Source organism: Lactuca virosa, chromosome 5, assembly GCF_052849685.1.
Source record: "Lactuca virosa cultivar CGN04683 chromosome 5, Lactuca_virosa_CGN04683_v6, whole genome shotgun sequence".
Lineage (NCBI taxonomy): Eukaryota > Viridiplantae > Streptophyta > Magnoliopsida > Asterales > Asteraceae > Lactuca > Lactuca virosa.
This window is the reverse complement of record NC_136430.1, coordinates 12,375,622-12,391,636: the sequence shown is the minus strand read 5'-3', so window position 1 is coordinate 12,391,636 and position 16,015 is coordinate 12,375,622. Positions and strand designations below refer to the sequence as shown.

Below are 16,015 nucleotides of genomic sequence, written 5' to 3'. Positions count from 1 at the left end.
CGACCTGGGAGATTGCAGTTTCCTTTGTGAATTTTGTGGTGCCTTCTTCTAGTACTCTGAGAGAGTGTTATCTAAATCACAAAAGAACCATCCATGTTATAGTCGTTGTTGCAGGACAGGAACTGTTATATTGCCCTATCCTTTTACACCTCCCGTTGTGTTATCTACTTTGTATGTTGCTCCCTCTTTTAGACAAAACATTAGGGCTTATAACAGCATGTTTGCTATGACATCTTTTGGAGCAGAGATAGATGAACATATTAATAAAGGTACCGGTCCTTATGTATTCAAACTTTCAGGTCAGGTGTCACATTGGGTGGGTTCTTTTTCGCCAGAAGATAGTAAAGGTCCAAGGTTTTTGCAGTTATATATGGTTGACACAGACCACGAACTCTCTAATAGACTATCTGCTTTTCGAGATCCAACAAAACAACCTTTAGACCCAAAAGTTGTTCAAGTACTCATGGATATACTCACGGTTCATAATGAATACGTTCGGACTTTTAAGACAGCCAAAGAAATTGCTGCTGAAAGAGATTTAGATGAATACTCGGTTTGTCTTTTCAATGACGTTCCTGACCGACGATATGGTCCTCCTGCACCCGGGACCTTAGGATGTATTGTTCTTGGTGATGACTCTTTTGGTAATAAGTACGATATAATTATACATTCAAAGTCCGGTCGGCCACAGCGTGTTAGTAAGCTTCACCCAAGTTACATGCCACTACAATACCCACTACTCTTTCCTTATGGTGAGGACGGGTGGTCTCCGCGTTTAAAGCTACTGAATGAAACGGGTTCAAATGCTAGAAATCTCACTGTAAATATGTACTATAGCTATCAAATACATGCACGAAATGGTGTTCAGTCTCTTATACTAAATTCATCCAGATTATTTCAGCAATATTTGGTTGATGCTTACATAAGTATAGAGCAAGGCAGGCTTGACTTCTATCAAAATAATCAAGATAAACTTAGATCAGCCTACATAAGCGGGATTTATGACGCACTTTCTAATGGTGATACCGAAAGTCGTTCTGTTGGGAAACGAGTTCTTTTACCACCATCTTTTCTTGGAGGACCACGGTATATGTATAGTCATTATCAAGATGCGCTCTGCATTTGTAGAGAACATGGAAATCCACAATACTTTATCACTTTTACGTGCAATGTAAACTGGCCAGAAATTAGACGATACATGGTGTTTCACAATCAGGCTGATGTACATAGCAGAGCTGATATCATTTCCCGTGTTTTCCGTATGAAAGTGAAAGCTTTTATTACATTCTTAAAAGAAGATAAAACTTTTGGAGAGGTTGCAGCTTGTAAGTGTTTCTATTTATTATACCTTTCAATTTTTTTCCTTTTTTTTGTGTGTAATGCGTTATTGGGTGGCTAACAGTGTTTTTTTTTCAGACCTATACACAATCGAATTTCAGAAGCGGGGTTTGCCGCATTGTCATACGCTTTTATGGGTAACCGAGTCGTATAAAATACGTGACCCTTCTGCTGTCGATGCATTCATCACTGCTGAAATTCCAGACCCGATGAGTGAACCATTATTGTATCAAACTATTACATCCTGTATGATACATGGTCCATGTAGTTTATTGAATCTTAAAGCTCCCTGCATGAATGGGGACAAGTGTAAAAAGCACTATCCAAAAGCATTTCATGATTTCACGGTCTTTGACAAGAAAGGTTATGCACATTACAAGAGAAGTGCCATGTCATCTCATACACTACAGAACGGGATTCAAATAGATAGTAGATATATCGTTCCTTACAACAGATGCTTATGTAGTCGTTTCAACGCACATATTAACGTTGAATATTGCGGTTGGAATATGATGATTAAATACTTATTCAAGTATGTTTCTAAAGGAATGGAACGGGTCAAGTTTTTCGTTCGGAAGAATGTATGTGAAGGTGAGGGCAGCACGTCTTCGCGAGATGTTATTGTCGATGAAATCCGATCTTACGTTGACGGTCGCTATGTTTGTCCTCATGAAGCTGCTTGGCGTATCCTCGATTTTCCAATTCATGAACGAGATCCACCTGTTATAATACTACCTGTCCACTTACCGAATATGCAGACAGTATATTTCAACGAGAGCACTCACATTCGTGATGTTGTACGACATCCAGCATTTGGTCAAAGTTTACTTTTGGGATGGTTTGACAATAACAGGTGGGACATATTAGGATCAGATCTTACTTATACTACCTATCCTACGAAATTTTGGTGGGACAAAGAGGCAAAAGGGTGGAAACGAAGGCAACGGTCAACCTCTGCCGCCATAGGCAGGCTCATAATTGTACATCCATCTGCTGGGGAGCTCTTTTATTTGCGGATGTTACTTTGTTATCAGAAAGGTTGCAAATGTTACGAGGATGTCCGTACTGTTTCTAATAAGTTATATCCTGACTTTCGGAGTGCTTGTGATGCATTAGGCCTCATAGGGGAAGATAAGGAATGGATGACTGCATTTATACAGGCATCTGAGTGGGCAACTTCATCTCAGTTGTGATCCCTATTCTGTCAGTTGCTTCTATTTTGTGAGGTCAGCAACCCTATGTCTTTGTGGGAATTTGGTTGGCGTAAAATGAGTGACGACCTGCTGTATAATATAAATAAAGACAGTTTTGCATCAGAATTCAACATAAGTGATGTTCAGTTACAACAACTGGTTTTATTCGAGTTGGAAGGGATACTTAGATCATCCACACCGTCAAAGTCGGTTACTGATTTTCATTTGCCTAAACCTACAGAGGAAACTGTCGCATTATTAAAAAATCGCCTTTTTTGGAAGAAACAAGTTATGACAGAGCTTCCTTAAAAAAACAGCACGAGTATATGCTTTCACAACTGAATGCTGAGCAACTTCACATTTATAATACAGTTGTGTTGTCAGAACAAGATGGAAATCAGATTTTGTTGTTTGTCTATGGACATGGGGGAACCGGAAAAACGTTTCTTTGGACTACATTACTCGCATACTTCCGTTCTATTGGAAAGATTGCGCTTGCTGTCGCTGCTTCAGGTATAGCATCATTGTTGTTACCATCAGGAAGAACTGCTCACTCTAGGTTCAACATACCAATTGATTTTTCGCAAAAGGCTACATGTAACATTACAAAAAAAACGTTACTTGCAGATTTATTAAAACGAACATCAATTGTTATATGGGACGAGGCTCCGATGAGTGACAAGCGGTGTTTTGAATGTCTGGACCGTTCGTTAAGAGATATTCTTGAATGTGACACAAAAGTTTTCGGTGGGATATCCGTTTTGTTAGGGGGTGATTTTCGCCAAACATTACCCGTGTCTCCGAAAAGCACAATATCACAAATTATTACCCTCACTTTACCAAACTCATACCTATGGCCATGTTTTACGATTTATAAATTAACTCATAACATGCGGTTGATGAACTCCGGTAGCTGTTGCACTTCAGATTTATCAGTATTAGATTTCACATCATGGTTACTCAGTGTTGGAGATGGTACTATAGGGGAATCAGATCTGATTGATAAAAAAAACACAAAATGGATTGACATTCCTCCATCTCTTCTCATACCAGCAGGCGCAAACGCATTGCAAAGTCTCATCAACTTTGTATATGGTGACGGGGTCCTCATGGACCCATCTGCATCTGTCTTATCAGCTAGAGCGATTGTGTGCCCAAAAAACGAGACAACCCACAAAATAAACGAAGTAATCCTGAAAATTAGTCCAGGAGAGATCAGGACTTATAGAAGTGTTGATACGATACAATCTAATGGATGCCAATCCTCAGAGTTTGATGCTTTCTACCCAACAGAATACCTGAATGAGCTAAGTTTTCCAAGTATACCTCCACACAAACTGCTACTGAAAATTGGTACCCCCATCATGTTAATAAGGAACATTAACCAAAGGGAAGGTCTATGTAATGGTACACGGTTAATGGTTTCACAGTTATTACCAAACATAATAGAAGGAACCATAATTACTGGAACATGTACTGGAAAGCGAGTTTACTTACCCCGCATTAAGTTCATACACAAAAGTGCTGATATACCCTTCACTTTCATTAGAAAACAATTTCCAGTGAAAGTTTGTTATGCCATGACAATTAACAAAAGTCAAGGTCAATCACTAAAAAAAATTGGAGTGTTTCTGCCAGAACCGGTATTCACACACGGTCAACTATATGTTGCTTTGTCTCGTGCCACATCCCCAGACTCAATTAAAGTTGTAATACAGTCTGATACTGACAACAAGCAGAACAGAACCAAAAATGTTGTTTTTAAAGATTTCTTATGCAGAGTTAATAACAATGAGGTCAAATACATAACCATTTTTTACAAACCAAAACCAAATTATATAACATGTTGTATACCTTTCAATGTTAGAATAATTAGCCAACTATAAATATATTATACATGATCAAAAAATGTAACATTTATCTATTTTTTTGTTCCTATGCTAGAAACATGTCTGAAATCTTTACAAAAATCTCAGAATTGGGATATGGATCTCCAGGAACACCCCTGCAAGTGCGCATCTTGCGCACGTGGACGCCACAAATCCGTTCTCATGAAACTTGGTTCCTGGCAGTTGACAAATACGTAACTTTTCAGTCATTTTTACACAAATTGATCAGTTACCTTCATATTATAACTCCTAATTCCTACTTTTTTTAATGACAGGGTAATGCCATCCAGATTCTCGGCAGAGGAAAGGATCAAGGATTTGTACAGTCTGCTCTCATTCCTTCAAAATGTTACACAATTGCCGCTTATGCATGTGGAGAAGCAGATATCTTTCAAAAATGGCTGGACAATCCTATATACATTGCTGTTGGGATGGCCTCTTCCATCACATATTTCCCAAACACATTGACCATTCCCACAAGTTGGTTTAACTTCATATCAAAAAATCAAATACCAGATTATGTTGACCAATGTCCAGGTATAACTTAAAACACTTTTTGCACAGACAAACAATTGTTCCTTTTATATAGCAATTACAGACCATAAATCTAAACTGTATAACTTCAATTTCACTATGTAGATTTCTTAGGAGTTTTTGTCAGATTGGTAAACTGTACCAAAAGAAACAAGGAACCTTACCTTCTTCTCATCCTAGAAAACGATTTGTAAGTGTTCTATCTTTTTAAATGTACCTCTAAGTTGATTAATACATTTAAGATATCTAAACAACAGTGGTCAAGAAATTGCCATAAGTCTATGGAAAGACTGCACTGATGTGCCCGCAAAATTTAACCGAAGCGCCATTGAAAATGCACCTGTTCCTACTATACTTGCTGTAACAAATGTCAAAATTGCAACCGTTGCTGGTACGTTTCATTAAATACTGCACGAAGCAGATTTGTTTTTGAAATAATTATAAACTTTTCATCCATAGGTTTACTGAGGCTAGGAACAAGTAACGCAACTCACATATACATGAATCCAGATATCAGAGAGACAACTGCACTTCTCGACAGGTATTACTATAAAACTGACATATTACCATGAAATATATTTTCTTACTAATGAGGAACAAAAATCACAGGTACAAAGCAAATGCAGCCTCAATAACTTCTTTTGGACCACCGACACCACTATTGGAGATAAATAAAAAAAACCATTTGGAGCTTTCGGTATACTACCAATTCATTAATACTTTATCTAATTTTCTTTTACCAATCGTTTAAACCATATTACATCCTCACTATTTACTACATAATCTAATATTAATATCTTTTTACAGGACCAGACCTTCACTGCACAAGCATCTATAATCGATTATACATTTACAAACACTTGGTATCAGATCATTTGTCCCGATTGTAAAAAACCAACTCTCAAGCAAGGAAAAAACTGGTTTTGCCCATCAGATGGAATACTCAGCTCGCCAATTTCTCTGTGAGTGACTATTTTCTTCAACTAACAATAAGACAACAGTACTACCTACATGCACAACAGACTAATAAAAAAGTTTCTGAATTCCCGCATTATGCAAGCTTACCTGGATTGATATATGTATATAATGATATTGCTAATATACACAGGTACAAGCTGGTAGCAACAATTAATGATCAGACTGACTCAATGGCTGTCACGTTATCTGACAATGCTGCTAAAAAATTATTCGGTACAACATCAGATATGCTCATAGAAGAAGACGACCCCGACCACAGGAAAAACTTGCCCCCCATAATAAACGATACCAAAGGTGTGATGAAAAAGATGACACTGCGTATGACAAAAACCTTAAACAATAGCAACATCTGCTTTATATTAACCGAAATCGAAGACAACACGACCGAACAATCACCAACAATAACAACCCCACATCCGCATACTCCAACCACTTTCGACATAACCAACAAACCAACTACATCATCTTCCCAACAACAGCCTGTGAAAGTTAGAAAGACCTTCACGTTTGAAGAAGCAGGTTAGATCCATCATACACTATCCAAACATATGAAAACAACAGCTCTTTTAAAACAAATTTCCTTATCTTGCACACTTAACTACAGGTACAGAGGTACCGACTGCAGAAGCAAAACGTCAGCGCCATCCAGAATAAGAATACTGTGTCTGTATCTCACTGCAACACTATCAGCTTTTGCCTAACTTTGTGGTTGTAGTCTATTAAGAACTACTTCAACTTTTGCACCACTACACTATCAGTTTTTTTCTACTTTGTGGTTGTAGTCTATCAATAACTACCCTAACTTTTGTGTCTGTAATGTTTACCTATACAGTCACAACTCTTGTAAATAGCTACTATTCCTTTCTAAAAACAATGTCAATATCTACAAGTCGAAAAAATTACCTGTTATGAACGCTACAATGTGGAAACCAAGACCAACACTAAAAAGTAATTGCATAGCAACTTCTTGTAGAGTTATATTTAATAAATAATAAATAAGGTTACACACATTTTAGAATACAATTAAATATATAAGCTTAAAGACTTTACAATCTTACTCGAAAATAATTACCTGTTATGAACGCTACAATGTGGAAACCAAGACCAACACTAAAAACTAATTGCATAGCAACTTCTTATAGAGTTATATTTAATAAATAATAAATAAGGTTACACACATTTTAGAATACAATTAAAAATATAAGCTTAAAGACTTTACAATCTTACTATACAGCCAATAAAAAATATGTAAAACTTACCCACCAAAAATATAAGACCCAACCATATATATATATATATATATATATATATATATATATATATATATATATATATATATATATATATATAAAAGACAATCGCTTAATAGAAAATAATAACAATACGCTTAACTTAACTTCATGTTACAAATATAAGACGCGCCAAGGCGCGACTGGGCATTTTCTAGTTACAAATAATGCATAAAAAAATATATTTGAAAGAGTTAACATTTTAGTCCAATTCAGAAAAACACAAAATACCAGCTCACAGTGAGATGTGTTATGTACTGAATATTTTTCTAAAAATTATCCGATAACCAAAATATTGAGATTTTTCTGAAAACTACTATGAAAGTAATGAATATTATTATTAACAAATCTTTATAAATATAACAAATATTTTTTATTAAAAACAAAGAAAGTATATTTGTTGCTAATTTCCAGAAATAAAATGGTGGACTAGGTATCCGTCTGTTTGCTGACCGCTTCAAACTCCCTATGTTCTTCATATGTATCGTTGTAGGTGTCATAGTGAGATGTGTTATGTACGTTTCTCTAATTAAATACAAGAATTATTAATATTTATTAATACACAATCAATAAGTGTCTACTTGCTATTAGGTGTGGCGTTATAGGATCGAATGTTATTACAAAATATCATTACACAATGATTCTTAAACACACACACACACACACACACACATATATATATATATATATATATATATATATATATATATATATATATATATATATATTATGTTCTTTAACCTAACTACCATCTAACCTCCATACATTACCTGGTAACTACCATCGAATTACACACATCTATTAAGAGTGAAAAGTAAACTTTGAATGACAATGTAAATAGATAATCACCATTCATTTGTTTCTATATAAACTGTCATTCACGGTTCACTTTTTCAAATTCGATAGATGTATGTTAGCCGATGTTTGATACCATGTGAGGTATGTATGTTGGGTGGTAGTTAGGTTTAACAACATTAGAGGAACACTCAATGAGTACATCTCACCATCATACTCACAACGATGCATATAAGGAACGTAGAGAGTTTGAAGTGGTCAGCAAACAATAGAGGAGTACTTAGTCTACCAGTTTATTCCTAGAAATTAGCAACAAATGTATATCCTTTGTTTATAATAAAAATATTTATTATGCTTATAAATAATTTGTTAATAATAATATCCATTAATTCCATGACAATTTTCAGAAAAATCTCAATATTTTGGTTATCGGGTAATTTTCAGAATAGTCCAAAATTTTGACCAAACTAACGAAAAATGATAAAATACCGGCTAAATCTGCGAAATCGACCGAAAATGATTTTTTCGAAGTTTTAGTCGGTATTCTGTGCTTTTCTGTAAATAAAGTTAGTTTGAGATTTTTTCATAAATTGGAATAAAATATTATGACTTTTTTTAAAAGTTCCCTTAAACAAAAGACATAAAAATATTTCAAAATTATAGACCGTTTTATTTAAAAATATTATCACAATATATAAGTTTGTAATTCGTATTGTTGTTTATAAAAATGGAAAATGAACAAAAATATGCACAAGAATTTGGTCAATAGTATGTAAAGTTGTCTTTCTAAAAGTTAAGGTGAAGTTATGGTCGATCACCCGTATGGACAGTGGATCGAACATCAAGAGTCACTTTCATCAAGTGGCATCTATCTAACCTGCACTGCTCTTAGTCATCTCAAAATCCCCTCCCCCGTATTCCTTATCCACATCATAAATATAATAAATACTAAGGATTTTGTTATTGTTTATGTCATCGACCTTTCCTTTATTATTACTGTGTTTTTTTTGGTCCATTCTATAAACTCCAACATGTTTCTAGTTTATTTTATAATATTCAAAGTTAAGAAAAACAAGTATTTTTTAATGGCAAAACGATAATCAGTAAAACAAAATATAATTGCTATTGAGGGTTAAAACCAAAAAAGATGTTCTAATTAATTTGAAACTAAAATCACTTGATAAAAAATCATCTTGGAAAAGAAGACCAACTTCTAGCTTCCATTTCGTACATGTGTATCGACGTGATTATACAATTAAATATTTACCCTTGTCGGTTTAATAGTAATTTCTTGCTCTGACTAAAGTGATTGACGGTAGATTATATATAGTTGTAGTAACGTTCATAACCATTGACATTATCCCTTCGATCACAGTGCTTGTAAACTTTTTGCTATCACATTTTAGTTTACTCCATGGGATGTTGCAATTAGATGTTGAGAACGCAACAAAACAAGTTAAGCAACTCAGACAAATTGATAAATGATTTTGTTATCCACGCGGAATAAAACTACTGAAAACTGCAAACGAAAAACTAAACACAATATTTAAAGTGGTTCGGTGTAATCTAACCTAAATCCATGGGCGAATGAAATAGAGTATTTCATTATCACCAAGAAAATTACAATTTTTACAAGGCTAAACTACACTTGTAATATCATCACTTACTGGAAGGTATCACTTGTATTTTTGGCTGCCAAACAAAAAACTCTACACAAAAGAAGCTACATTACTCTATATTTTTTATCTGGTTTGTTACTCTATTGTGTTTGGCTGCACCTCATATATATATATATATATATATATATATATATATATATATATATATATATATATATATATATACTTACACATTTTCAGCGTACCATAGAAATCAATTGGGAGGAAAAAGTCTTAATTCACAGTTACCTACCATGTAGGCATGTAGCCTTTGACAAAGAAGTAGTAAAAGTGCACTTGAAGTCTTGTGTAAGACTTTAAAGCCACCCACCAACAAGTAATTAATGCCCCACATGATAAATGCATATGCTCCATTTTCTTTGACATTTAACTCCAAGGCTTCATACCTAACAATCTCTCACTTCAAGGCTTGAACAACCCCCCCCCCTCTCTCTCCCCCTCTCTCTATTATGCCTTTACTTAAACTTGTGAAGTGCCAGTTAAAGCCATACAAAGCTTCAACTTCTCAGTGGTAACCAACTTGGTGAACATATCTCTTAGATGATTCGTTCCAAGGATTTTCTTCAGATTCAGAGTTCCATCATTAATTAACTCTCGAATAAAATGATACCTCATTTGAATGTGTTCCGTTATATTGTGAAACACCATATTCTTTTGTCGAGTAAACTGCACTCTGGTTGTCACAATGCAATACATAGTCCTCCTGTTGCATTTCAACTTTTGTTAGGAAGTTCTTCAACCATATAAGCTCTTTGGTTGCTTCTGTAATAGCCATATACTATGCTTTTGTAGTTGAGAGAGTAACACTCTTTTGTAACCTGCACATTTAACTGATTGTTGTACCTCCAATCGTGAACACATAACCTGTTGTGTTTTTACCCGAATCCACACACCCACCCAAATCTGCATAAGCGAACCCTTCTAAGACCACCCATTTTATTCTGAAAAAATAGGGTAACCTCATATGTTCCTTTCAAGTAGCGCAACAACCACTTTACTCCATCTCAATGCTCTCTTCTTGGATTTGACATGAACCTACATACAAATACTACTGTATGAGTAATATCTGGTCTGGTACATACCATAACATACATCAAGCTACCAATTGCAGATGCATATGGAAATTTATCCATATGTTCCTTGTATTCTTTTATCTTTGGGGATTGTTTCTTTGAGAGTCTCAATTGACTACCCAAAGGTGTACTTATGGACTTAACATCTTACATGTTGAACTTTTCTAAAACTTTTGTAACATCCCGTTTCAAGTAGAATAATTAAATAATAAATCAGGAACCCTGAGAAGTAATTTTATTATTACTTTATATTATTATAGCCCAAAATCAAATAATAAATAGTGGGGTATTGGTTCCGGGGAGCCAAATGATATAATTTTGATTGCCGAGGGTTAAAGTGTAAATCCTGGTCTTATTTTGAAAGGCATTTCAGAAGTAGGGGCTGATTGGAAAGATGTAGGATTTAAGTTGTAAGTATTTCCAAAAGGAGGGGTGTAAATGGTAAATTGGGGATTTATTCTGAAAGAGATAATACAAGGAGGGACCATTTGTGTTATTATGGGAAAAATATTGTAGAACCGGGTATATATTTCTTCACCCGCCTAACCCTAACCCTAATCTCTATAGCAACCGCCACCCTTATACCTCCCTCTCATCTTCAACCGGCTGCCACTATCCTTCCCCCCCCCCCCCCCCCCCCCCCCGACTAGCTTGATGCTCCGACCAGCTAAGACCCCAACAACGTCTGCCATGTCCGGAGATACCGAAAGCCGATGGGCGAACCGGGAACAAAGTTGCTGTGGTCGTTTCCGGTGGAGGTGCGACCACCACAGCCGAAGACCGAGACAACCGATTGCGCTGCTGCTCTGTTGATCGGTGAAACCACGGATGGCGAAACCAAAGCTCCCACTTCTTTTCCGACTCGTAGCCGATGCCACCATCTCCCTCCTCTCTTCTTTCGTTTTGCCGCTGTTGTTATCGTCTCTAGCCGCCACAGTTGCTGCGTCCCGACGCCATCCGCCGCCAATAAGTCGCTGCCGTCGCCGTTTTCTTGTGCTACTGCCGCCTTCGTGCACCCACCTCAGTGGGTGTTGGGTTTACTTTACGCGCAATAGGGGTGTGTGTGCATGTAGTGGGTGTGTGTTTCAGCGTGTCTCGCAAGCTTGGATGTCTCGGGTTGTTGCTGCCGGAGAAAAGTCAAGGAAAAACCACCATGGCCGCCGGCCATGGTGGCTGCCGCCTCAAGACCGCCATGGAGGGTGTGTATGTTGCTTAGTGTGTGTATTATTAGTATGTGTGTGTAATTAGTGTGAGTGTATTTTGTGTGTGTGTGTTGAGTATTGCTGTAAAGTTGTAATAGTGTGGGAATAATCAAAAGAAAATCTATAACCACCACCGTGAGGTGGTGGCTGCCGCCTCCTGCCGCCACCGGCCGCAGTGTCGGGTGGCGGTGTGCCTTGTTTTGTTTGTGACTCGTTTGGATGTTTGGACAAGGGACTACTAAACCCTAATGGGCCAAAAGAAACCCTAGTGGGCCCAAAGAGACCCCAATGGACATAATAAAACCCTATTGGGCTCAATAAGGCCCAAAGTGACCTAGATGCTCAACCAATTGTCTAATGAGCTAGTATTGGGTAGGAAACCCTAATTAGGGTTTGGAAAACCCTAATAGCATAAAACTCTAATTCTTGAGAATTAATCGGCACACACACGAGATTATTTAATAACTTGAAATATTAAATAATAATCATTGGCAAGCTAACTTAAGGCAAGAATGGACTTAATGGATTAAGTCCTTAATGGGTTAAGTAAGAAACACTTAATCCTAATAACCATTTCATGTGAAAACCCTAATTTTAGGATTATGGGCTTGGACTTATCGGGACCTACATTTGGGCTATTGGAATGGAATTGTGTATTAAGCCCAATCACACCATATGACTTATTTAGTAAAGTGAGGGACTTAATGGATTAAGTCCTTAATGGGTTAAGTGAGAAACACTTAACCCTAATTGTCATTTTATGTGAAACCCTAATTTCACTTGGACTTTGTGTTGGGCCTTTATGATTATGTAATATTGGGCCATGGGGATTGGATTAGAATAATTGGATGGGCCTTAAGGAAAGACCATGTAGAGGTATGGGCTCAATTTGGAAAGTTGGGCCATATGTTGGGCTTTGGCCCATTATTTGATTTTTGGGTTTTTGTAGTATGAATTGGACCTTGGGCTTGGAACCCAGTTATTAATTGGGTATTGTTTGATGTTGACAGTTCGGGAATCTGTCAACCAGCAGCTGGAGTTGTATCTGCGGGACTTCAGTAGTGTCAGGTGAGTTATCCTCACTATACTAAGGGGTCTAAGGCACCAAGGCCGGCCCATTGGATATGATATCCTAGTAGTTGTATTATGTTGAGTATGAGTTGGTTATGCATGCTAGTTTGATATGCTAGAGGGTAGGTCTGTAGGACTACCTGTGATGCTGATTGATTACCTGTATGTGCATTTATCTGTTACATGTCGACATGTTAAGTGGGATGGGTTGAGGTTGTACTGCTCCGTGCGGTATCCAACAAACCCCATAGTATTCCAGATATGAGCTGAGGGCCCGGTAGGCATTCCAGACTCATACTGAGGACTCGGGAGTATTCCATATATGAGCTGAGGGCCCGGTAGGCATTCCAGACTCATACTGAGGACTCGGGAGCATTCCAGATACGAGCTGAGGGCCCGGTAGGCATTCCAGACTCGTACTGAGGGCTCGGTGGCATTCCAGATACGAGCTGAGGGCCCGGTAGGTATTCCAGACTCGTACCGAGGACTCGGTGGCAATCCAGATGTGAGCTGAGGGCCCGGTAGGCATTCCAGACTCACACTGTGGGCCCAGGGGTATTCCAGTCTGTAAAGTTGTGGACCTGTTACGTGCTGTTTTGTTCAGTTTGTTATGTTATGATGTTGCTGACATGGTTATGTGGACTGTATGTGTATCGGTATTTTGGGGGTAACTCACTAAGATTTCGGGCTTACAGTTTCAGTTTATTGTTTCAGGTGCATCAGTGGATCGTGGCAAGGCAAATGCGTGATCGTACAACTCCTCACTTTTTATGACTTTGTTTTTGGGATAATCTGATATAATACATTTTGAAAACAAGTTTGTAATAATTAATGATTTTGAAATGTTTTAAAAGTTTAAATTGGCTTGAATTTTTGGGTGTTACAACTTTCTTGATGTACTTTGCTTGTGAAAGCTTTAGTGTAGCGGTAACTTTGTTTTTGTCTATGATCATGCCCAATATTTGCTTAGCATCCCCAAAGTCCTTCATCTCGAACTCTCTAGACGACTGCTTCTTAAGCTTATTGATCTTATACATGTCGGACCCAACGATCAACATTTCATCAACATACAATAACAGGATGATGTATGAGGAGTTGGATTTTCTCAAGCAACAACAATGATTCATCTCACATCTGCTGTACCCACTCCTTTGCATGAAACTATCAAATTTCAAGTACCACTGCCTTGGATCTTGCTTCAATCCATACATACTTTTATTTAACTTGCACATCATATCTTCTTTACCAATTATAGGAAAACCCTCTGGTTGTGCCATGTAGATGTCTTCTTTTAGGTCACCATAGAAAAAAAAAGTTGTTTATTCGTCTAGCTGCTCTAGATGAATATATTTAGATGCTATAACACCCAACACCATTCTGATTGTAGTCATCTTCACAAACAACGATAATATCTTATTGTAATCAACTCATCTCTTCTATTGAAACCCTATTGACTACCAATATTTCCTTGTATTGGTTGGTGCCATCAATCTCATCTTTGACCCGAAACACCCATTTGTTCTGCAATTCTTTCTTCCTAGTTGGGAGCTTGACCAAGGACCAAGTATGGTTCTTGTCAAGCGATCTCAACTTGTCTTCCATGGCCTTCTTCCATTGTATGGAATCTTTCATCCTCAAGGCCTCTAGATAAGACTCAGGTTCACCATTATCAGTCAACAACAAGTAATTAGTTAAAGGAGAATACTTGAATGTATGTATTTATACTCTAGTAGATCCACAAACAATAGGAGTAATGGTATCTACTTCTTATGCAACCTCGTCATCTGAACGATTATCCTCTCATACATCTGAGCTCCCACTGCTTTCAAAACTTTACCTATCTCTGGAGTACTGATAGTATTGAAACAATAAAATAATGCTCGATAGATTCAAAATAGTTTAGTTGAATCAAACAATAAGAACAAAGATTGAATGTTGATGTGCACAAAAGTACCCACTAATTTTAATATTTATAACCTAACAAACTTAGACCAACTATGCACCTATAGGCAGTGTACCTAGTCATATTAAAGTATAGCTTGGGTAAGTCAGATATCGATCACAGGGAACGGTGTTACTAATTAATCTACTTGATATCAAATTAACCTAATTATTAACAAGTTTAAAAAAGGTTTTATCTGATTTTACAAGATCAGACGAACTTAGCTCAAATTCAATCAATAAGTAAAAACACTCTTGTTTAGTTCGAATCCACTTCGTCCTTATGGCTAGCTAATAATTATAGATTATCAAGTTGGTTTTAATTATATTAGTAATTTAAGTCTAATTTTACCAATAATTAATTAATTCATGTAAAACTATATATGGTCACACACAATTAAACACATAACCAATTATGAATATGAATATGCTATGTAAGATTTATTATGCAAGCGCAATTATATTCACAATCTACGTTCTCTAGCAAAGCTAAGTTTATTTACTTTAGTGACTAATTAAGATTGGTCAATCCTAGCTCTAACAATTTAATGTTCACTAAATCATTAGGTAAACAAGTTCATGCAGTTAATGGTCACTAAGCTACACAGAACATGGAATCAAGCAACTAAAGAAACAACCATAAGCATGCTAGGTAATTATAAACCAAACACAAGCAATTTACCAACTAAATAAATCCATGTAAAATTTAGTTATTCATAAGTTAGAAGCTTCATCTAGCTAAACAAGAGTAGCTAGATTCAGCTGCTCATAATAGCAACTAACACAATAACACAAATCAAAATATAAGGAAACATGTTCATAAGTATCAAATAAGTGAACTAAATTATAGACCTTCACTCTTTTGGTGTTGAAAACCTTTTTCCAAGACCTTTCTTCTGCTAAAAATCGCCTTCTGGAAACCCTTCAATCAGCCAAAAGTCCCTCGAATCGTATTGGGCAAGGGAATTTATAGTATTCTGATTTCCCGAGTTCACATCGTGAACCATAAGGATTCACGTCGTGAATATTAGAT

At 36.6% G+C, this 16,015-nt stretch overlaps 2 protein-coding genes across 2 annotated transcripts; both read left to right on the top strand.

The window, feature by feature from the left end:
* Positions 1-226: 226 nt before the first annotated feature.
* LOC145110999 (uncharacterized) lies at positions 227-2,531 on the top strand. Its single transcript, XM_079047303.1, has 2 exons — positions 227-1,325; positions 1,417-2,531. Exons 1-2 carry the CDS (start codon positions 227-229, stop codon positions 2,529-2,531), a joined length of 2,214 nt encoding a protein of 737 aa, XP_078903429.1.
* A 326-nt stretch (positions 2,532-2,857) lies between these two features.
* On the top strand, positions 2,858-5,359 carry LOC145110998 (uncharacterized). The gene is made up of 4 exons (XM_079047302.1): positions 2,858-4,327; positions 4,696-4,957; positions 5,060-5,144; positions 5,197-5,359. The coding sequence occupies exons 1-4, from the start codon at positions 2,858-2,860 to the stop codon at positions 5,357-5,359; spliced, it is 1,980 nt and encodes a 659-aa protein (XP_078903428.1).
* The last annotated feature ends 10,656 nt before the right edge of the window (positions 5,360-16,015 follow it).

Coding starts and splice junctions, on each gene's coding strand:
- LOC145110999 (XM_079047303.1), top strand. CDS start 227: ATGACATCTTTTGGAGCAGAGATAGATGAACATATTAATAAAGGTACC. Junction 1,326..1,416: donor TTTTGGAGAGGTTGCAGCTT/GTAAGTGTTTCT, acceptor TTTTTTTTTCAG/ACCTATACACAATCGAATTT.
- LOC145110998 (XM_079047302.1), top strand. CDS start 2,858: ATGCTTTCACAACTGAATGCTGAGCAACTTCACATTTATAATACAGTT. Junction 4,328..4,695: donor GCAGAGTTAATAACAATGAG/GTCAAATACATA, acceptor TTTTAATGACAG/GGTAATGCCATCCAGATTCT. Junction 4,958..5,059: donor TTATGTTGACCAATGTCCAG/GTATAACTTAAA, acceptor TTCACTATGTAG/ATTTCTTAGGAGTTTTTGTC.